This window comes from Megalobrama amblycephala, linkage group LG6, assembly GCF_018812025.1.
Source record: "Megalobrama amblycephala isolate DHTTF-2021 linkage group LG6, ASM1881202v1, whole genome shotgun sequence".
Taxonomy (NCBI): Eukaryota; Metazoa; Chordata; class Actinopteri; order Cypriniformes; family Xenocyprididae; genus Megalobrama; species Megalobrama amblycephala.
In genome coordinates, this window is record NC_063049.1 from 13685035 (window position 1) to 13709606 (window position 24572).

The 24572-nt window shown below is 36.5% G+C and overlaps 1 protein-coding gene across 1 annotated transcript; it reads left to right on the forward strand.

Moving 5' to 3' along the window:
• The first annotated feature begins 5647 nt into the window (after nt 1-5647).
• On the forward strand, nt 5648-23519 carry chmp2ba (charged multivesicular body protein 2Ba). The gene is made up of 6 exons (XM_048193027.1): nt 5648-5854; nt 9148-9239; nt 15504-15698; nt 17402-17504; nt 19580-19686; nt 20097-23519. The coding sequence occupies exons 1-6, from the start codon at nt 5821-5823 to the stop codon at nt 20214-20216; spliced, it is 651 nt and encodes a 216-aa protein (XP_048048984.1). The 5' UTR covers nt 5648-5820; the 3' UTR covers nt 20217-23519.
• Nucleotides 23520-24572: the final 1053 nt, after the last annotated feature.

Below are 24572 nucleotides of genomic sequence, written 5' to 3' on the forward strand. Positions count from 1 at the left end.
TAGCATCAGTCGCTAGTGCACCTCTTGAGATCAGGGGAGTGAGGGTTTTTCACACAGCTCTTCCTAGCTGGCTTTCATTACACTCACCCCTTTAAACCTCACTCCCATCCGGGTCACGGCACCAATGTAACCCCTCTGGTTCTATTCGCACTGCTCTAAGCGGAATTTGAACCAGCGTCTCTGGCATAGGCATGTTAGCAAGGACGTTAAAGACTGCAGTTTCTAGCATCAGTCGATAGAGCGCCTCTTGAGGCATGGGGAGTGAGGTTTACTCGCACAGCTCTTCCTAGCTGGCCTCCATTATACTCACCCCCTTAAATCTCATTCCCTTTCGGGTTACGGCACCAATATAACCCTTAAGTTTCTGCTCACACTGGTTAAAGGCTGCAGTCTCTAGTGGCCTTCATTACACTCACCCCCTTAAACCTCAATCCCATCTGGGTCACAGCACCAATGTAACCCCTCCAGTTCTATTCGCACTGCTCCAAGCGGGATTAAAACTGGCATCTCTGGCATGGGAGGTGGGCGCTTTAACAAGGACACAAAATACCCTACCCTTTAATTCACCTCTTAAGGCCTAGGGAGTGAGGTTTACTCGCACTGATCTTACTAACTGGCCTCCATTACACTCACCCTCTTAAACCTCACTCCCATCCAGGTCATGGCACCAGTGCACTTAGCAATGCACTGAACGGGATTTGAACCAGCGTCTCTGGCACGGGAGTCAGTCAATGTTTTTATCGTTTATCAGCTGCATTCCAATGATATCGTTCCTCTGTGTCGTTATTGTTATAGTTGTGGTGCAAATCCGTGGGGGCCCCCGCGAGAACCGCAAGTCCGTGGCCCAGCTTGGTAGAGATCGCATATCGTGGGGCGGGTGGAGTTAGGAGTTTGATGTTATCGTCAGTTTTTGTGACATGTGTGCTCTGCATGCCTGTCTGCTACGCCACTGTCCAGAGTCCATTTTCATCATAGGTTCTTAGATGTATACTCTGCATTTCCTCAAGGTGGTTCTGTAGAAGTGTAGCCCACAGGAAGTGATAAATCCTGAGTCTTACATTTTTATTTTTTGCTTCTCTGCTTACTGAAGCATGGGGTAGATCTTGCTTGTATCTTCAGCGATCTGTCCGAGAAAAACAATTGTATTAATCTGAGTGTATCATATCAGTCCAAAAAGAAAAATTCCAATTAAATTATTTGCCATCACCTGTTCACACTAAGGACAATAACTATAAGTACTGTTTAATGATAACTATAAAGTTTTAATAAATCAACCTAATTCTATGAGCATATACATACCACCTCTATAACAATAATGACACAGAGGATCGATATCATTGGAATCACTTGTGATTTTTTGAGTGATTTTTTCAGCTGATGAATGATAAAAACCTTGACAGCCAACACTTATAATAAGCAACACACTATCATGCGTTTCCCCTTGAAGTGCTGAATGTAGTAGAGCCCAGTTGAATAGAGATGTTATGATCAATTGACACGTTATAAAAATCTGACATGATTATTTAAATTAAAGTTGAACGAAACCTTCATTTTGTAGCTGTATTAGCATCTGTTGAAATTACATTCTCTTTTCCCAATTTGTAGTGTCTACCCATCTTATCATTATTTGACTGTCTACTTTCCACATAATGAGCCACAAATTGTGTTGAATTACAGATTCATGTAAAATATTGCATCCTCTAGAGGGCTACAATTTATAAGGTTCACAAGACAGAGAACACAGAAATATCTTCAGCAGAATGAGGTAATCATGTGCATAACTATCCCATCATACCCTAAGGCAGTGTTAGCAGTTATCTCTATGACATCAGTGAAGCGTAAGGTTTAATGGGGTTCAATTTGTGTCACGGGCAAAATCAAAGAACGTCATTTCTTGGTGAAATTTAAAATCCTTCCCCAGACAAATGGTGAAATATGTCTCAGAGGTCTTAATGGGAACATCAACAAGCATGTCCTAGGACACAAAGATCCTCTTCACATTTTTAATTGTTCAGAAACAATCCAGCTGGTTCAGAAATCACACGGTCACACTAGTCCTGCATTGCAAATTTGAATGTTAATTGCATATGCGACTCTTAAAAGGCAGCTCATTTCGGCTGGTGTGACCACCATGGAGCAGGTTCAGACGTAGGCTTTTCATGTTAATTGCTCACCCTCATTATTGTTCATTTAAATAAACGTACCACTCTATCAGGAACATCTTCAACACTGATTGAGATTGACCTACGAGCAGCAAATAATTGGAGGTTTTTAAAAAAAATTGCCCACACTGCTGTAGGAAAAAAAGCAATTAATGTCATGTTAAAAAATTCGAAGACCTCAAAGATTGAGACAATCACACTTATCTTTGCTCTTTGAATGTCAATGGAGATATCAGATAATACTTTTGGTTTGTTAAAAAAAACACTTTTAGATGCTCATTTCCATCTTGAGCATACTGATCAAGTCATTCCATTATGATAATGTGATTTCATTAAAAAAGAGCTTATTAGACACATTGAGTTTCCCATTTTAGGACACAATGGCTTATCAAGAAACCTATTTTTGTTGATAAACCGCACAGATTCAGTCACAGGTTCTTTATTCTGCTGTGCCAGCGCTTTTAGTAATTAACAGAGAATGCGGTTAATTCCCATGCATCTTTGCCGGAATTTCTAAAATTACATGGATTGTTCTGAGACCTCCGTTAAACCACGAGCAGTGCTTGCACACAAAGTCTGTCTAGACTTTCTCTGTTTATGAAGGACTGTGTTTCCCTCTATGAAGGACTCGTCCTCTTGATGCCCTTCTGCCTTTAATGATTCTAATTCCCCATGCAAATACCATTCATTTGCCTCAGTTGAATAATTCTGGCCTCAGTTTAACCCTGGGGCTGTAGTTACTACAGTGCAGAAGAAGACCTGCCACTGGGACCCCATTTTTTTTTAAGTGCACAGCACCTCACTTGATCATTTCAAGGTCTGAGAGTGTCATTGTGTGCCACTATCTATGTACTGAATTGATTAATTATGTGGTTTTTAACGGTGTAGTATGTGACAAGCAGTCATGCAGAATATGTCACTGTACTTCCGTGTGTGTGTGGGGGGGGGGGGGGGGATCTCAACAGGGGTGATTATCTCTCATTAACCATAATCCCTGGTTGGCCCGGTGCAGTATGGCATGGGACACTCCGATGCTGTATTCTTCTTCAGGGGCAGATGGAGTGGAGTCAGTCACTCGATATATTAGCTCCCTGCCACCTAGTCCAGAACACTCAAGCAAAACGCATTCATCACCATGAAGATGTGGCTACTAAATCAGTGTGATGAGACCCAGATTCCCCTCTCCTCATTTACATACAGCTATACGTCTGTCTTGTTAAAAGTCATGTCTTGAACACTTACATTACATAGTGGCATAAAGATGATTTTGACAGTCTGCAGTCTAAGGTGATTCATTTTACAATGCATAATTTATTATATGTTGATATGTTTTATATCTCTATAGGCTTTTTGTGTATTTTTAAAGTCACCATGAAATCAAAATTGACAACTCTTGTTATATTTTACGGAATTTGCATAATTTATTATAAATTATTTATCTGTGCACGCCTTTGTTTTTTTTATAAATTCATGTGCCTTCATAATCTTTAATCAAAATAACTTCCCCTCCCTCTTACAGTGTCATCTCTTTTCCGATGATGTGTTCACTGGCATGAGGGCGGGGCAACCTGTCACTCACATGAGATCGACCAATAGCAAACCAATCAATTCCCGATTGACAAAATCAACTCCCGCCCCACTTTTTTTCCTGTTCGAGAAGCCATTTCACTCAGATATACTAGGTCACAATAAGGAAGAAAAGATTATCACAACTTCCATTTCATGCCGACTTTAAATGCCAGACATGGTTATTACTATGCCATATCTTATTGGAACTCTTTATTAAAGAGAAAAGTGCTTTTCTGGGAAAAGCAGAATATAAATAAAAAGACAAATGTTAACTTAATATGAACAGTTAATGATTTCTCTTTAAATTTGTTTTTCTTTTGTTCTTTTTTTGTATGCAAAATTGTATAATGTTTATATATCTGCATTTGAATGAAAGTATAATGCTAATGTTTATTCAATAAAGTAATTAAAGGCTACTGATTTGACTGTCTTTATCACAAGTTTTTATCATTTGATGAAGGAATGTAATGACAGAATTATCTTTTTTTTTTAAATTCCTTTAGATAATGGGTTTTGATCACATGACACAAAAAGATTAGCAGTGAATTCTGGATCAGTACACCTCCTCTAAACATCAACACTATAACAGGAATAGTGAAAGTATCTAATTTCACAGATGAGATGTCTTACTTTATATTACTGTCTGGAAACATAGTTAGCACATTAGCATTAAACGCCTGCCAGCCTCGGGCAATTCCACGAACAGAGCAGATAAATGTTTCAGAGGACTCTCTGTGGGACTTCTCCAAATGCACAGAGAAAGATTCTCTCTAATATGAAATAGAGATTTTAATATACTTTAAAGACACCCTCTATAGCAAATAAAAGTGTAGTTTTGTCTCATTATTGCAGGGTAGAATTGGTCTGTGTGCTTGGGGCAAGATGGATCACCAGTGGGCATATTACCATTATTAGCACATTTAGTGCTAGTCCCTGTTGCCAACCTTGCTGATTGTAGGGAAACATCTCCCTAATAACCTTAACGAGAATAATGCCCCAGGATGCGCCATGTCCTCCTTAGAGAGAGGGTATAATGTGCTGCGGGCCACACATCCGTGATCCCGCCCAAAGTCACCCGCGCTGCTCCTCCTGTCTCGCTGGCTCCGGTTTCTTTGCTGTGGGGCAGTAATCTCCTGTCTGCTCCACTTTACCATACCATGAGAATTACACCCACAAGGAACGGAGCCACAAATTGTCCGGACGGATGGAGCGTTAAATTGATAAGAATATTAAATTTGCCATAGACAATGCTATGGTATCTATAACCTGCACTAAAGTCCAGTGGAGTGATGGATACTCCAGAAGAATAAGGGTTTGTTTATGTTGTGTATGTAATGATAACATTTTTAGTGCTTTGTTAACCTATGGCCTACATTTATTGGAAAAATTGGGGGAGATATATTGTTTTAATAGCTAAATAGTGAAACTAAACTGTAAAATAGCTAGTCATTGTGTGGCTAGCTGACATTGATCTTTTGTTTATTTTTTTAAACACCACAATTTCAGAATTCCTTACTTATTGAGCTACATATAAAAGAAAGGTGGCCACAATTTCAATAAATTTAAACTATCCAGCATTTTAATCACATTTTGCTGTCACTAGTTCATTTTATATTGTCCTGCGGTCAGTGTGACGAATTAATTTTTTAGAGTACAAAAACTCAATTACTATGAGTTCATAAAAACTGTATGTAACATAATTATAGAAGAACTGAAGAAAAATGTAATGGTATTAAATGAATTACAGCATGTTACACCTCAGGACACTGCTGAAACTGCTTGAAATTTCCTGTCAGTCACCCATGTGCAGTTTGCCCATTGCTGAAAAAGTGACAGAAGCTCGTTTCCTTCAAGTGAAGGACTGAGTATTTTGAGGAGTAAAACACTGCCCCCTACAGGACGAGAGAAGAACTGCGCCACAGACACGTGACGTCACGCCCTGCATGACTCGATGGGATCATGAGCTGGAAAGTGACAAACAAGGATTTCGGGACCTTTGAGTAGATCGATAGTCTGTTAGGCTGAGGCAGTTAGACAGAGAAACTAGGTTTTATATTGAATTAAAGAGAAAAACAAAGTCTAAGTCATCATGGCGTCTCTGTTTAAAAAGAAGACAGTCGACGGTAAGTCACTTTGTTAATTGTTTTATTATAGATTTTCATGGTCATATCCCTCTTGTAATTTACACCTGTTTCCCTGCTGCATCTTTTGAAACTTTATCAGCTTGTTACGCCAGTTTTGATGTTGTTTACCTAGCGAAGTCACAGTCATAAAGTAAGGATATTTGCTACATAAAGATGTTTTTGTTGTTAACGACTGTGAATGAACAGTAGTAGACTACATTCATTATAATAATAATGTGTTTCATTTAGCTTTATGACACAATTGGTGTCGTTTCTGTCTGTCCGTGATCTGTTATGTCTTTTATTTACATAAAAGTAATGTTCTGCCACTGTACCAAAAGTGAAAAACATTATTTCTTTGTAGAAATTACAAAAGAACAAACCCATCAAGATGAATCAATATTATGTTAGTGTCCTCATGTTAATTTCCTCATTTACTTGAGGAATCCGTTTTAGGTTCTTTTACATTGAAACAATTGTTGCAAGCCATTTCTTTATGAATACCATCTGCATTATTGATGTTTATTGCATCCCCACTAAAGCAGTCATGCAGTCAATGGACAGTGCTGTGTAGAGATCTGAATTTGGCACAGTTAACTGGTTAGATGAACTGGTTAGCTGCCTCAAGACTCACTGAGCACTGTATCATTGAAACACATCCATCTAAACCTGTGCAGGTGTCTCAAACAATCAACAATAGAAGCTTTATTCATTCATACAAGTCATCAGTTGATTTTGGCTGTTTTTTGTTTTGTTTTTTAAATACTGCATTGTCACAATCCTAATTTGAGATAATTTTTTATTCTATTTTATTTATTTATTTTTGTCTCAATCAGCTATTACAGTGTAACTATATTCAAACTCATACATAGTCTATATAAAGCAGAAGAGTAGGTGGTGAACTGAGAATCAGTCACAGTCTTTACTCACATTTTAATGCTTTTTCCATGGTCGAGTTGAATTCCCTTCATTTCTGAAGCGTTGTCCTCTTGACCTTGGTGCCCAGGTGAGTCGAGAGTCACCGTGCCAAAGTATCCTGTCAGATGGCAGAGCTGGTTTAGCTCTCCGAGTTTTGTGGACGATAACCCTCCCTCAATAGTACGTTTTCGATACGTCATCTTTTGCGTAGACTTCTACGTGTACACAAACTCTCTCATCAAGGTTAGGGATGGGCAAGTAGCAAAATTATAATGATAATTAAGTATAAAAAAGTATTCACAAACTCCTTGTGACTTTTCTTGGACTTTTCTTGTTTTTGTACAATATTAATGAAGTTTTTATTTCGCTTTATTCATTTTCTCCAGATTTTTACTTTAAAATGTTAAAATATATAACTAACTTAACTTGTTTTTTCTTTTTAGTTATACTCTCATTTTCAATATTTTTTATGTTTATTAATTTTTTTAAATTATTTAACTAACTTAACTTGGTTTTTCTTTTCAGTCATGTTCTCATTTTTAATATTTTTTTATGTTTAATATATTTTTTTAATTATTTAACTAACTTAACTTGGTTTTTCTTTTCAGTCATGTTCTCATTTTTAATATTTTTTATGTTTATTATTTTTTTTTTATCATTTAACTAACTTAACTTGGTTTTTCTTTTCAGTCATGTTCTCATTTTTAATATTTTTTATGTTTATTATTTTTTAAATTATTTAACTTAACTTGGTTTTTCTTTTCAGTCATGTTCTCATTTTTAATATTTTTTATGTTATTAATTTTTTTAAATTATTTAACTAACTTAACTTGTTTTTTCTTTTCAGTCATGTTCTCATTTTTAATATTTTTTATGTTTATTAATTTTTTTAAATTATTTAACTAACTTAACTTGGTTTTTCTTTTCAGTCATGTTCTCATTTTTAATATTTTTTATGTTTATTATTTTTTTAAATTATTTAACTTACTTAACTTGGTTTTTCTTTTCAGTCATGTTCTCATTTTTAATATTTTTTATGTTATTAATTTTTTTAAATTATTTAACTAACTTAACTTGTTTTTTCTTTTCAGTCATGTTCTCATTTTTAATATTTTTTATGTTTATTATTATTTTTTTAATTATTTAACTAACTTAACTTGGTTTTTCTTTTCAGTCATGTTATGATTTTTAATATTTTTTATGTTTATTGAAAATGTAAAAGTTATTTCTTTTTAGTTATACTGTCATTTTTAATGTTTCTTTTATGTATTGCTTTCTAATAACTTTTTTGACCTATTTCATATTTATTTGTTTCTTTTTTCTGCATCCTTCTTTTAACTTTTTTCCTCCTATAATTCATTGATTCATTTACTTGTTGACTACTATACCATCTTTTTCCCTTCCATGTTTTTCCCTCTGAATTTAAATTTCATATTTTATTAAATATAGTTAACGCTATGAATTAGCTCACAAGACTCCTTACTGCTTTTTTTTTTTTTTTTTTTTAAACCATTGTCCTCCTAAACACCATCTGTGGCATCTAATATTGACCATTTAACCTCATGGGATGTTATTGTATGATTGGCATTCATGAGGGCACATGCTGGGCTGATCGCTGTGAGTGTGTAGGAGAGCGTATCTTCCCTATAGGCGTTGTGGCTGAACAGTGTGGCATCTAGAGGCGGGAGCATGAGGAGAAACCTGATGTTCAGTGCATGTGTTTAGCTTGTCCCTTAAATGCATGAAAACATGAAGGGCATGATCCTGCTGGGCAATTATTTTTTTATTTTATTTTTTTCCCCAGGCTCATGAAAGCATATTTCATGTACTGCAATATTCAGATCCAAAAGAGGCTGTTTTTAATCAATCTCTGATGAACTGAGAGTCAAGAAATTATTGTTCAGCTTTTTGTCCTTTGTCCTTTATAACCATGACATTTTAACAAGTATGAAACAAAATCACACACCACACAAAATGTAATTGTGGAGTTTTGTACCTGCAAACTACTCATATTTTCTCCAGAGATTAGGGTTATAGGGTTAAGAATTTTTAATGAGTAAAAACTAGCACTTAATAAAACATTTAGTATAAATCTTTATGGAACAAGGGAATGGACCATTTTATATATATATATATATATATATATATATATATATATATATATATATATATATAAGACTTCTGTCAGAAGTTTTGTATTGTGAGGCATGTGCTAAGTCAGCCAAATGCACATTTTTTGTATGTGAATAAAAGGGAGAGATTGAGGGAGGAGGGAAAAAAAGGAGGAGAAGAAACTCAGTTTCAGATCAGTGAACTGTATGAGGATTTTCCAGACAGTGTTATTGCATGTTTTTCTCTGCCCCATCCTGTCACAGATATCATTAAAGAGCAGTCCAAAGAGCTGAGAGGCACCCAGAGACAAATCACCAGAGACAGAGCTGCCCTGGAGAGACAGGAGAGGCAAATGGTAAGTGGAATGAAGCAGTTTCACATCTGTTAACTTCAACTCCCAACGTCCACCCAGCGACACCCTTCCAGCATCATGTGTCGCTGCTTATGCGAGGTAGTCGCTTCTTTGATTTCTTTTTATTGCATCAAAGAACAGAGTAAGCTAATTAATTTAGTTTTTGATCTTTCTGTTAATTGTGTTTAGAAACAGGTAGATTAAATGGCCTTTTTTAGCTTTAAGTTAAAGCGAATTGTTCATCGCTCAATACTCACGAGAATGACTTCAGTGTTGATGTCGTCCCTTTTAAAGCTCAGAAGAATCTAACACTCACTCTCTCCGTTTACGTTAATTGTTTCTATGTAAACACAGAAATGTGCATAATTGCCTCCCAAAAGGGGCTCGTTTTTCTTCATCTTTATTGTAATTAGACATGGTTTTGCTTTGTTATCTATTTCATTTTTTTAAATGACCTATATTTAAAGATAGCTGTAGGCCGGTCATGTGCTACTGCTGCTTTAATACCCCATAACACTTATAGTGGGGTCCTGAAATCTGGGATGCAAAATCTCACTTAAAACTGGAAATTTAGGAATAAAATCTTAAAAATAAAATTGATAAAACTTTTTGGGTAGGGGTAAACAATGCAGAAAAATAATCATATCACAATTTTTTTTTTTTTCAGGCAGGATCACTATCCACAATCTTATCATGATTCTTTTTCTTGTTGGTTTTTAAAGTTGGCATGAAAGTAAAGTTGCTATAATCTTTTCTTCCCTATTGTGATGTATATCTGAGTGAAACAGCTTCTTGAACAAGAAAAAATGTAGGACAGGGCTTGATTTTGTCCATCGGAAACTGATTGGATGGTTGTGGTTTGCTATTGGATGATCTCATGTGAGTGACAGGTTGATCCCGCCCTCGTGCAAGTAAACACATCATCAGAGAAGAGAAAAGATATCGCTGCAAGAAGGAAGGGAAGTAATTTTAAGTAAAGATTATGAGGCACAAGAATTTAACAAAACAAAGTAAAAAAAAGACTGATCATTGATCATTTAGGCCAAAGTAGGTATGGATGATTATGGCCCAAATCTTTTTACATTTATTTTATTTTATTTCATTATTTTATCTTGGTTATTAAAAATAAGAACAAAGATGCAAACTAAAACAACAAGACAAATACAATAAAAGAAAGATACAAACAAAATAAACAACGCTTTACATTTTTGCAGGTACAGTAGATCTATTTAACAGTAGCATTCATGTAAGAAATGTAATAAATGTAAAAATAAAATACTGCGAAGTCTTCACTATATAAATGAAATATCTATTGATTCTTATTAAAGCTACAGAAGTTCTTCAGTCAAGAGCAGTGAGTGATTTTCTCTTTTTCTTCTGTCGTTTAATTATCATTAATGACAGACAGCAGCAGGTGTATTAGGCTGCTGTCACTTTAAGAGCTAATGCACAGATTTAATATACTGTACACACATCTGATTTTTTCCCAATTGTTTATGTTCACTTAAAACATAGCCAACTGTGTTTTTGAAACCATTGTATTTGACAGTTTAAAGGTGCCCTAGAATTAAAAATTGAATTTATCTTGGCATAGTTAAATAACAAGAGTTCAGTACATGGAAATGACATACAGTGAGTCTCAAACACCTTCTTATATAAATATCATTTGTTTAAAATACCTCAGAAGAACAGGCGAATCTCAACATAACACTGACTGTTACGTAACAGTCGGGATCATTAATATGTATGACCCCAATATTTGCATATGCCAGCTCATGTTCAAGGCATTACACAAGGGCAGGATGTCTGGATGTGCACAGCTGAATCATCAGACTAGGTAAGCAAGCAAGAACAACAGCGAAAAATGGCAGATGGAGCAATAATAACTGACATGATCCATGATATCATGATATTTTTAGTGATATTTGTAAATTGCCTTTCTAAATGTTTCGTTAGCATGTTGCTAATGTACTGTTAAATGTGGTTAAAGTTACCATTGTTTATTATATTCACGGAGACAAGACTGTCATTATTTTCATTTTTTAAACACTTGCAGTCTGTGTAATTCATAAACACATCTTCATTCTTTATAAATCTCTCCAACAGTGTAGCATTAGCCCCGTTAGCCACAGAGCACAGCCTCAAACTCATTCAGAATCAAATGTAAACATCCAAATCAATACAATACTTGCGCGATTAGACATGCTGCATGACGAACACTTTGTAAAGATCCATTTTGAGGGTTATATTAGCTGAGTGAACTTTGTTTATGCTGTTAAAGGCAAGCGCGAGCTCCGGGGGCGGGGAGCGTGAGCATTTAAAGGGGCCGCTGCCTGAATCGGCGCATATTTAATGATGCCCCAAAATAGGCAATTAAAAAAATGAATACAAAAAAAATCTATGGGGTATTTTGAGCTGAAACTTCACAGACACATTCAGGGGACACCTTAGACTTATATTACATCTTTTAAAAAGACGTTCTACAGCACCTTTAAGCACAATAAGAAAGACAACTTTTTAGTTCACTGCTTATGCACTGTGTGACTTCAGAAAAATGTTTGTGCATGTAAAGTCACTGGCAGGGCTTTAAAGTACATGCAAATGAGAAAATGTGCACTGTAGCACGATACTAGTATTCTCTTTGTACAGGCAGATCATGGTGACATTTTAATATTTCACATTTCTAATATCATCATATCTCATACCCCTAACCCTGCTCCAGATGGCATCATATCTATGAACTGCTGGATAAATATTAGTCAACTGAATTGGGTCATATTTATCATTATCTGTTCTCTGAAGGTAAGGGTTTTGTTTAGCACATCAGTCTGTCAGTTTTATTCTAGTTTTCCTATCCATAGTGCTGCCTAGTGGCTGACGTGACAATAAAACATCTCTAATAGGCCTGATGCTACAGCTCCATCTCACTCAGCTCTCTGTACATGAATATTTATTATACAGGCATATCATATTTGTCATGGTGTAACAGTAAAAAATGCCCCATTCCAGTCATATTTGATATTTTGATAGCTTCTGAAAATTCTCAGAAGCTGTCACGAAACACCATTGTGTGTTAAAGTAGGACAGTGCTGCATGTGTGTGTGTGTGTGTGTGTGAGTGACTGTGTGTGTGTCAGTGCAGCTAATGTGGCAGCTTGCGTTTTGCTTATCAGGCATCAGAGCAGCACCTGGACTAATGTGTGCATCATTAGAGTTATTCTGTCTAATATGCCTGTTTAGCTGATCAGCATGTGTTTACCTGAGAGACTAACATTAAGAGCACACAAGAGAAAACAGGATCTGCTGCGTTAATGTTCAGAAGAATATGCCTGGGATTCAGATTACGGATTTAATAATGGCTGCCTTACAGGTGCCCTAGAATCAAAAATTGAATTTACCTTGGCATAGTTAAATAACAAGAGTTCAGTACATGGAAATGACATACAATGAGTCTCAAACACCATTGTTTCCTCCTTCTTATATAAATCTCATTTGTTTAAAAGACCTCCGAAGAACAGGCGAATCTCAACATAACACTGTTACGTATTCACGGAGACAAGAGCCGTCGTTATTTTCATTATTAAACACTTGCAGTGTGTATAATTCATAAGCACAACTTCATTCTTTATAAATCTCTCCAACAGTGTAGCATTAGCCGTTAGCCACAGAGCACCATCAAACTCATTCAGAATCAAATGTAAACATCCAAATAAATACCATACTTACGCGATTAGACATGCTGTATGACGAACACTTTGTAAAGATCCATTCTGAGGGTTATATTAGCTTTGTGAACTTTGTTTATGCTGGTTAAGGCAAGCGCGAGCTCCGGGGGAGGGGAGCGTGAGGAATTAAAGGGGCAGCAACCTGAATCGGCGTATATTTAATGATGCCCCAAAATAGGCAGTTAAAAAAATTTATTAAAAAAAATCTATGGGGTATTTTGAGCTGAAACTTCACAGACACATTCAGGGGACACCTTAGACTTATATTACATCTTTAAAAAGACGTTCTACGGCACCTTTAAAGGTGAAGTGTATAATTTCTGCACAACTTTATATCATATATATTATTCCTTTCAAAAGTGTGGGGTCAATAAGATTTTATGTTTCTGAAAAAAGTCTCTTTTGCTCACTAAGGCTGATTTATTTGATCAACAATACAGTAAAACATTGTGAAATATTCTGCTTTTTAATATAACTGCTTTTTTAAATTGTAATATATTTTAAAATGTAATTTATTCCTAAAGCTGAATTTTCAGCATCATTACTCCAGTCTTCAGTGTCACATGATCCTTCAGAAATGCTGATTTGATGCTCAAGAAACAATATTGAAAACAGTTGCTGCTTAATATTTTTGTGGAAATCTTGATACATTTTTTCAGGGTTCTTTGATGAATAAAAAGTTCAAAATTTCAAATAGAAATATTTTGTAACTTTATAAATGATTTTACTGTCCCTTTTGATCAATTCAATGCATCCTTGCTGAATAAAAGTATTAATTTCTTTAAAAGAATAAACTTTGGAACAGTAGCATACACTTTTCAAAACACCCCTTCCACATCACAATATGTAATTGTGAAAAGTGCATGTAGGACCTCCCAAAAAGAGCAGTGTTTTGGAAGTGTTTACACTCTTTGCAACATCAACCTACTGATGGCTGTAATTATAGTGAGTGTTGCCTGATCTCGCTAGAAAATTCCAGCAACCAAATCTGACAAAACATACTCAAAATAAAGCCTAAATGATCCCAAATACCCACACTTATTGATGACGTTATGAAACAACAATAAGTGGACATGGCTGGCCACACTGCTAATAGTCTCTGTACATCACAGGAAAAGTTCACCCAAAAAAACAAAAATGAAATTCATTATTTACTCCCCCTTGTGTCAGTCCTGAATTTTTGTCATGAAATGCAAAAGGAGATATTTTGAAGACGCTGTTCCATGCAAAAACAATTAAGAGTGAATTAAGCATGATAACAGTTAGTCCATGTGATTTGTGCACTATAAGTATTCCAAAGGCATACAGTTGGAATAGTGTTTTCTTCTCTATTGTGACGTATATCCAAGTAAAAACGGCTTCTGGAATGAGAAAAAATGTAGGGCGGGACTTGATTTCACCCTTCTGGAATTGATTGGATCATAGGAAGTTGAATGCTAGTTTGCAGTCAATTGTGGAGGATATTTAGTCCCACCCTCCGCCGAGACACACAGCACGAAGAGAACATATGCCGTTTCGAGGGGGAGAGGAGGTTTATACAGTAGTCAACACTTGAAGCGGATCAAAAAAGTTCATCAAAGATGTCCTAAGAAGAAGGTTTTAGGACAACTTTGATGAAAGGTTTTGATCCACTTCAAATTTTGACTACTATATTTTAGATTTAGGATTATAAGTACACACAAATTAATGAAAAATATGATAAATCATTGATAATAAACACTGCTACATTCTGTAAAATAATACGATTTGTTCATTTTGATTTCATAGGGACTTTAATGTGAGGAATAAAGCAAAGTTTTAGACATTATTCACTGATGAAATGTTGCATAAATAATTTGAAAAGATGAAATGATTTTAATTTTTGGAAGACCTAGATAGCAGAAAGTATTTTAACAAAAAAAAATTATGTTAAAATAAAATGTTATACTCTCATAACCAAGTTTAAAGGGATAATTCACCTGAAAATGAAAAGTATTTATTTCACATTTAATGGTCTCCATCAGTGGCCAGTGTTGGTTTATGGAAATGATTATGACTCTCCAATAAGCTGACATTTCCTGTTACCAGATGCTTGTTAGAAAGGGATTTTTATTTGAAAAATGTTCGTCTAGTATTGCCGGTGTTTTGTACACATGGTGTTGACGGAGAGCTGTATAATCATTAGTGCTGCACACAAAGTTTGTTGGAAGGTTTTGTAAGTGCAGCAGGTTTCAGGCTTTAATTCTGATGGGCCGCCCTCACTATCACACAGTCCCATGAGAGAGCTCTGCAGACACACACACACACTGTTTCCCACTGCATCTAATTGCTTGACTTTCCTCAGGGCACAGAGCTGTTTTCAGACTTTTACTAATGTAAAGAAACTCAGAACTCTGGGTCCAAACAAGTAAACATGGCACAAGTTTCAGCTGTTATGGTGTGGTGCTTCACAACATCACTAACATCTCTGCAGTCCTGGGTGCCTTGTTGTTCTGCCCCAGAAGTGAAAACTCAATTTTGTTCCTATTAGATGTAGAAACTGTTGATGTCTTTATTCTTACCAGGAAATGGAAATCAAAAAAATGGCCAAGACTGGAAACAGAGAAGCCTGCAAGATACTAGCCAAACAGCTCGTACAGCTTAGGAAACAGAAGAACCGAACCTACGCCGTAAGCTCTAAGGTCACATCCATGTCCACGCAGACGAAAGTCATGAACTCTCAGATGAAGATGGCTGGAGCCATGTCTACCACAGCGAAGGTAAGACCCTTAATCCTCCCAATGGATCTGCGAGACTCCTGGATCAGTTATTCCATTGCTCAACACAAAACCCTTCAACATTCCCAGTCAGGGGCCCCCCCCCCCCCCTACCCCCACACCCTGATGACGGCTTTGTATTATTCACACGTAGCCCGATGTGTTCCCGGGAAGTGCTGGAAAAACAGAATCCCTTATGTAGCAAAGCACTTCAAAAGAATCCTTAAACAGGGTTTAATTATCATGTTGTTGGGGAGCTCCTTACTTCTCATTTTGACCCAGTTTTGTAGTTTCTGCTCTACTTTTATAAAGATCTCATATCTCAAATTCTCTGTGTATTAATTCACACTCTTCTCATTATTGCTCATTTAGAGTTTTTCCCATGATGCTTGTACAAAATAATAGGAGCCATATGATTGTTTTATGGAGCTTAAGATTTGGAGCCTATGGAGCTTTCTTCTTTGAAGCAAATTAATAAAGTAGCATATTTTTCAATAAATGTAGGACAACAAAAGGACATTGTAGATGCAGTGTATATTGTTTTAAGCACGCTCTCTTAAAGACTTGTTTAATAAGATCTGACCAGAAAAAGCACCTTGTGAATTTTATTTTATTTTTGCTTTTATGAATTATAAGATAATTTAAGCAACCCCTAATTGAAATTTAAACTAAAGCTGTTAAAAGACGATGATTGTGATGATTTCAATTTTTATTTCCTGTTTTCATTTCATTTTTGGTAAAATTTTTAGTAATTTTGTTGTCTTTTTGTCAATTTATTTGCTTTTTTTTCTAATATGGATATTTAATTTTTATTAGTGATATTTCATTTTTTGTTATTTTAGTACATTGAGTTGGCAACTAGATGAAATAATATATGTTAAGGTATTTTTAACATTATATTTTATTTTATTTCAAGTATTGTCAATCATTAATCATCAAGTCAATCATTAATATATTTAATCATCTTCCTACCTAGCCTAATTGTTACATTTTAATTTTTTGCATGAGATGGGTATAAGTTCATTTATTTTGATTTGAATAAGGAGACAATTTCACAGTCTGCACTTCTAATGCACACACTTCACAAAGCTTGTCTTATCTTTACCAATCACTACAGGCATGTCGTATCCTCACATAAAATGCAATTTCAGCCAATTAAATTAAGTCTCTGACTGCTCATTGATGGGGTGTTGTTTTTCTCACCCGTTTGCAAGCCGTTCCTGTACTCAAACAAAAGATTCATTGTGTCTGTATCCAATCCATATTGTATGAGGAAGGAAGCTATTAATATTTCCTCACCCAACTGTTATTGTGTATTTGTAGTCACTAGTCAGTCATAAGGAGGTAGCTGGTGTAATAGATATGAGATGGGTGATAATGAGGCTGTGTGTAAATAATTCTCTGTAATCAGATAGGACTCTTCCTGTGTGTCTGCCCTGCCACAGTGCTAGAGACCCAGCGGGACAGTAAAATAGACTTCTCTCCATGCGACCTATTTTTATGTTCTGTCATCTACTTACTGTACTCCCCTCCTCACCAAATGGTGTGATGTCGAAATTTATGTTGAGCTGCATTCAAAATGTATTCGTCCGTGGTGGATTTTTGTCAGAGCTTGTGTTATTTTTATTACCGTTTGTGCACCGTAAGGACGCTCTATTTATTCTCCGGGAATGTGATGGATTGCTTGAACTCTCTCTGTCTCTCAGACTATGCAGACTGTCAATAAAAGAATGGACCCCAAGAAGACGCTACAGACGATGCAGGACTTCCAAAAGGAGAACTTGAAAATGGGAATGACGGAGGACATGCGTAAGTGGTTCTAAAATGGTGGATCTCTTTCTTCTGGTTATTTTTCAGCAGTGCAAAAACTATACTAAATGCTATCTGGACTATGTAAGATTACTGTATATGGCGAGTTTCATTGTATTTTTTTAAATTCAGATCACCATATAATTATGCTTTATCAGGATAGCTAAATAAATAGGCTTATCAGCACTTCCCATATTTCACTTTACATCAAAATGCCTGGTGTGGTGTTCAGTCAAGTTTGGCAAAAATATCAGTCATTTGGTAGAAGCAGCTAAATTATGCAGGCGCCAACCTGGGCAGGCTGTGTGACATGCCCTCATTTTCAGAAACCATGTATAAACCCCATAAAGTAAATGATAATTTGTGCACACAATGAGTTCTGTGCCATGAATCGTTGGCAACAAACAGCATGAAACCATTGAAATTCATTATTGCGCAATTAACAGTTTTGGCACTGTGTTGACTCACTACTAGTTTTGAGTAACTAGAACTTATGACAAAAATTATTGTCCACATTGTAGCCAAACATGGCCAATTTAAGCCGGGTTCACACTGTGCGATTTTGGCCATGATATGGCCGTCTGAAACAAATTTTGATTCCTCGGATCCTAGACTGAAATTGGAAGTGTTTGATCATTAGTTTGACATGTTTACTGACAGCCGATTTATGACCATTGCAATCAGATTTTACCTCCAACAAAATTCTGTGTGACTTCTCCTACGACAACCATCAAATCAAAAACCAATAGGAGCGCAGAACCTAATGACGCAATTAGTGAGACAACAACAAACCACCACTTGCTTGTTTTCCAGTTTTCTTTTTAAGAGAAGCCATGATCAAAATTAAAGTGTTAGTTCACCCAAAAATGAAATTTCTGTCATTAAGTACTCACTCTCATGTCGTTTCAAACCTGTAAGACCTTCTATCTTCAGAACACAAATTAAGATATTTTTGATGAAATCCATAGACAGCAATTTAATGGCCACTGTCAATGTCCAGAAAGGTACTAAAGACATCTTTAAAATAGTTCGTGACTGCAGTGGTTCAACCTTAATTTTATGAAGCGACGAGAATACTTTTTGACGTAGAACCTGGAAGCGCTGAACTGTGTTTACAACATAAACAGCATAGGAGAATGACACAGAAGAGAAGATATCGCGACAAAAAGCATTCGTCGCTTCATAAAATTAAGGTTGAACAACCGCAGTAACGTCGACTATTTTAACGATGTCTTTAGTACCTTTTTTGGACCTTGAAAGTGGTGATTATATTGCTATCTATGGACGAGTCATATAACTCTCAGATTTCATCAAAAATATCTTAATTTGTGTTCTAAAGATGAATGTGAGGGTGAGTAATTAATGACAGAATTTTCATTTTTGGGTGAACTAACCCTTTAACACTAGAGATTGTTTATGTTTGCTAGCCACCATTTTTATCCCACATAAAAATGCAGCTCATGTCACTGAACGTGTCGGATTGATAATGTAAACGTCCATTTTTAACGCATCTTGACTGATGTACAGTCTGACATTAATGACAACTGAGATCCCACAGTGTGACATGACTTGATGTAACTGATGTTCGTATAGTCTGACAAGCAACAGTCATAAAGGACTATTATAAATCGTACAGCGTGCATCCGGCTTTAGGCAGGAAGAGATGGTCTGACCATCCTGTAAAGCAACCAACCTCAGTTTATTTTGTTTTTATGTGCCGTTTAAGGTGGATTGTACAGAAAACACTGAAAAGAAAAGAAAAATAGGAAACAGAATAATTTCTTGGCGAAATATACAGTTTTTAAGGATATTGAATTTATTATTAATTAGTTAAAATAATTTGAATTAATCTGTAGTAAGTGCTTCAAACAAAACTCTTAAAAACTTTTTTAAAGATTTGATGCCTCAAACCTGGCAAACTTTGTCATATCCAGCAAGCTCATCCGTAAACCATCTTTGTTTCCAGGTGGTTTAATTGCATCTGGATCCTAAAGCAAAACCAGTTGAGAATCACCGGTCTAGAGATTAGGTTATTCTGTCGACTTTCACCAACTTGTACAAATTTCTGTCCACAGTCAATGATACACTGGATGAGATTTTTGATGAATCAGGCGACGAGGAAGAATGCCAGGACATCGTGAACCAGGTGCTTGATGAGATCGGCATAGAGATCGCAGGAAAGGTTAGACGCTTTCTTTTTGTCTGCACTGTTCTAGCGACAGCCCCAGCGGCTGCTTTCAGCAGATGGCAGGACTCTGGCTGTGCCTGTGATTACTGTAGGCCTTTTTTTAGATTCATGAGATGCAGAATCATCATATCTGATTGCAGCAGATGTGTATTCCCTTGGGCCAAAATGTAACACTCATATTCCACAGATTCTTTGTCCTGTTTTCCCCAAATAAAGTGCTCGGGCTCTGTTGTTGTAGAACATTTGGCGTAAACAATGAACATATTTGATTTGGTGCTACATCTATTCCCCAAAACAACAATTAAACGGAGGCTTATGCTGGTAGAGTTTTAGCACCAGGTGATCTGTGAAATCTGAAGTTTTACTGCTCTAATAAAGGGCTCCAATTGTTATTGTTTCCGCAGATGGTAAGAGCCCCGTCAGCAGGAAAGATCCTCCCTGGCGCCTCCCCAGCAAAGTCTAAAGCTGCCACCATTTCAGACGCTGAGATCGAGAGACAGCTGAAGGCTCTGGGAATGGACTAAATCTCTTCACCCTCCACACCTGTGCACCCACTGCCACCAAAAGACTGAGTTCATAGTGGGAACAGGGAGTGTCCAAGTAATAAATGAAGGAAAACTCTCAACAAACATACTCTTGTTAGAGTATCGCAATGAGTCACTGGAGTGGATTCATTGGTCAGTTATATACAGCAGATCACAGTCTAGATGTTTTGACAAAATGCGCACTCAAACTGACATGCTCTCTAATTCTGCTGCACATAGTGTAGGGTTTAAAGGTGAAGTATCTAATTTTTGCACCACTAGTGGCTCCAAATGGAATTGCACTGTTTTGTTTTGAGCAGCATGACTGGCACAACATCATCTCAACCAATAGTGTGAGCTTGGGGCGGGGCTATCTGTTTGAGCATCCAATGGCAGATTAAGGGGAGGGTTTGAAAAATCAATAGGTGTGTTCAACTTGAAGCGACGCTGTGCAGACCGACCGGTGTATGACATGAAAGTACTGCGAGAGCTATTAGAGAGCAGACGGCTCCTTATGCGTTTAAATTGCTCTCGCGGTACTTTAATGTCATACACCAATCGGTCGAAGCACACCTAATGGCTGTATTCAAAATCATATACTTCACCAAGTAGTAGCCGCAAAAACAGTATGTGAAAGGAGTAGTATGTCCGAAGTGTTCATGAAACAGTAGCCGGAAAGTACTCTGATGACCTACTACTTCCTTCTTTCCTACTATTTCTATGTCCGAAATCGCACACTGTATAGTAGGTACTATGTTTGGTTTGAAAATATAGCCTCATTTCCACCAAAATATCCCAGAACAGTTTGTCCCAGGAACTGTTTTTCCCCCAGACCTGTTGCTGTCTGGCTTTCCATCACGGTCTAAAGTACCGGAAAGATTAAGTCCAGTGACATAGAACTGCGCTCGACCTTCCAGTTCCCGCTGGATTTCGTCTTCTACATAAAAGCTCAATAAAAATATATCATATTTTTAAACTCCATTGTTGATTTTAATAGCAAACAACTCTTACTACACGCACCGCAACAGACTTTTAAAAATGGTGGTTTTAAAAATGCGTGAAGTCAACCAATCAAAATCCTGCATGAACTCAATCAATTAGCATGTTCAATGCCCAATGCCAAAGTTCCTGAACTTTGAAAAAGTACTACCTTGCTAGCAGGGACTTTCTGAGGGGCGAATTTTAACTCGGCACTTCATTTAGACCCTGGTCCCTGCAGTCGTAACTCACTGAGAACCACCCCAAAGTCCCGTAGTTCCTGCGGTGGAAACATGGCTTTGCTTTGCGACCATTAAAAAAGTATGTTCTAGTATGAATGTGTGTAGTATGAATAAAATTCGAAATGAATGAAATATGACCAACGATGTCAGTTGTTTCGCTTCACTGCCATTGATAAATCCTCTCCTCTGGACTCATGGGATAGTAAAAGGGATGGTAATAGACCATTGGTTGTGAGAGTCTTAGTGGAAGTAGAAGATCTTTAGGGTACTTTTCACCTAATGATTTTCAAATACCATGTATTCGGACATACTGCTCTGTTGGTGAATTGTTTTTCGCATACTGTTCTATATAGTAGGGAATTATTCAATTTCGGATGCAGTACATGGTGAATATGTTCATACTACACATTCATACTACATAGAATGTACTTTTTTAATAATCATGAAGAGTTTACTTATTCAAAAGTAGTACCTACTCACTCAGAGAGTATGTGATTTCGGGGACAGCCATTATTTTTGCTGCAAAAATTACACCGTTCACTTTTAACTTAAAGGGTGCTATCACTGTGGTAACAAATTGTCTTTAAATCCTTTAAATGTACACCAACATTGGAAGATTTTGGAACGGCATGGGATTCCCATGTGTTATAGGGCTAATCATCTCAAATACGTGTCATGTTAGTCAAAAGATGCTCATTACGTGTATTTTTATGTCTTTTTAGGTTGTGTATGACTTAAGGAAGTAAGTTAAGGAAAACGGTTTCATTCGCAGTGAGGTTTGTTATAAAATCAGTATTTCTTACTTACAAAAATATCATGCATGAGAATCTTTGTTGAAATGATAATGATAATGTGATTAAGTCTTATCAACCTTGAAACAATGCAACCATTGAGAACCTTCAACTGTTTGGTGAGTGATGATTTTGTAGGTAAAACTAAATAAAAAAAAAATTATAGTTCCAGAATGGTCACATTTAAACTTTTAAAACATTTTAAAAACTGCCGCAATTTAGGTGACAGCCTTGCACATATATTCCCTTACTGTTACAAACTTGTACTGTTTTTAAAGCAGTTGATGAGTGTAATTTGCATAAAGCCTCAAGTTTATTGAAGTATTGTGTTCACGAGAGGTGGACAATACTGTGTGAATGAAAACAGTGTTACTGACGACATATCTGCTCAACTTTGATTTGTGTCTTCCCAACTGCACTGCATTCTCAACTGGGCTTCTAAAGATAACGGTTCTTTATTGGAATTGATGGTTCCATTAAGAAACTTTAACATCCATGGAACCTTTCCATTCCAAAAAAGATTCTTTATAAAAGGTTCTTCAGATTATTAAAACGGTCTTCACACTTCACAATTCTTTTAAGAACTGTTTACTGAAAGGTTCTATGGGGAACCAAAAAATGGTTCTTCTATGGCATCACTGCAAAGTCCCTGGGATTGTAGAAAGTGCTAACCATAATGTAATTGTAGCTGATTTACGGCTGGAATACACCGCGTGACTTTTGTACAGATTTGTGCCACGATTTTTTAGTCTGGACAAGTCAACGTTAGCTGCTGAAAGTCAAAGCCAGTCTCCAGACGTTTAATTCTCTCCCACTGGAGCACGTTGGATTTTGCAGAAAAGTGTGTTGTGTAGAGACTCTGATGTTTTTAAGCTTGAGACTCTGATTCCATCCTGTTGGAGGAAGTAAAACATGTCTTATATTTTGAGCCCATCATTAAAAAAAAAACAAATTGTTTTCATTTGTTTCAAGGCTAATGTTTCTTGTTTGTTGTGTTCAGAACGATTTGAATGTCTGGTAGTGTATGATCCTCAGTCGTTTAGTGTATGATGCCCAGTTTTCTCTTTAACCATTTACAAAGTCAGCAATGATGCCTAATGTTTTAAAGTCTGTTCATATTTTAAAAGTCCTATAGGGTATTAAAGCTTTTTTTCCCCCAACTTCATCTGTACATACTTCTCAACAGGGTTAAAAAAGGTTCTTTCATTCTAACCAATACAGTGTGTATATGAATGTACAGTTTGCTTTGATTTGATTTTCTAATTAATAAAGTACCTTCATATTGTGAGTAATTGGTGTGTAACATGTATTTCAGCATTTAACAATCATATCATTTGTACAATCATGAAGATGCCAACTAAAAACAAGAGGTTGGCCTGTACTGAACTGTTAAACGGTGGGAAACCTTTAAGCTGAGTGTTATGAACCTCTACAATTGTCCTAATGGCCTTTTAGAGCATTTCATATTTCATTAAATTAGACATCATTATTCATAATCATAATGAAACATGATTTTTAAATAAGGTCCTAATGAGTTTGTAGAGTGACCTTTCTTAAATGAGCCATGGTGCAGTCCATTAATTTCCAAGTAATTTAATGAGGTATGGATGTGTAACTGCTGCAAGCGTTCCTGCAGAACCTGCTGGAATACATACGGACAATCCAGCGTTTTATTGTTTTCTCAGTGATCATATTTATGTATGATACAGTATATACTGAAAATGTCAAACCCTGTCCACATTATCCCAGAGTATACTGTATTTATTGCGTTATTAGATCGTATCGGGTGGTTAGAGGTGTGTTGCTGACACAGTCAATGGCAAGAGATGATGATCATATAGATCATCACCCATATCTCTCTGCTGAGAGCGGTTGTGTGCAGGTGAGAGGCTGTGCTACCTCATTATTACTCTGTCAGGAACAATGTAATACTGTAAATAATCCCTCAGTAAATCCCAGCAGGGCTCTGATGATACCACTGTATGCAGTAGACACCGAATTAAATTAACACACGCCACATATACACACATGATAGATGCTTAATTCCCTCCCATTGGAATGATGTTTGATAATGTTTAATAATCTGAATCACAACACACTTACCATGTTGTTACGATTCATGCGAAGCATGTAATTCACATAATAATGCCCAACAGATTGTTGCAGAGCAGCTAATGACTTGCAGGATCTTTTGATAATATGACAAACCAGGCATGACCACAATATTAGTCATTTATTTGGACAAATTCATCATTTCTATACAAATGACATCTCAAAAAAGGTTGGGCTGCTTCATACAAAACTCTACAGTGCAATCACACATTTCCAGGATGTGTTTTCAGTTG

Excerpts from the sequence above, each read along its gene's own strand:
- chmp2ba (XM_048193027.1), top strand. The coding sequence starts at position 5,821 with ATGGCGTCTCTGTTTAAAAAGAAGACAGTCGACG. Across the intron at positions 9,240-15,503 it reads AGAGACAGGAGAGGCAAATG|GAAATGGAAATCAAAAAAAT; the intron begins GTAAGTGGAATG and ends TATTCTTACCAG. Across the intron at positions 19,687-20,096 it reads GCATAGAGATCGCAGGAAAG|ATGGTAAGAGCCCCGTCAGC; the intron begins GTTAGACGCTTT and ends TTGTTTCCGCAG.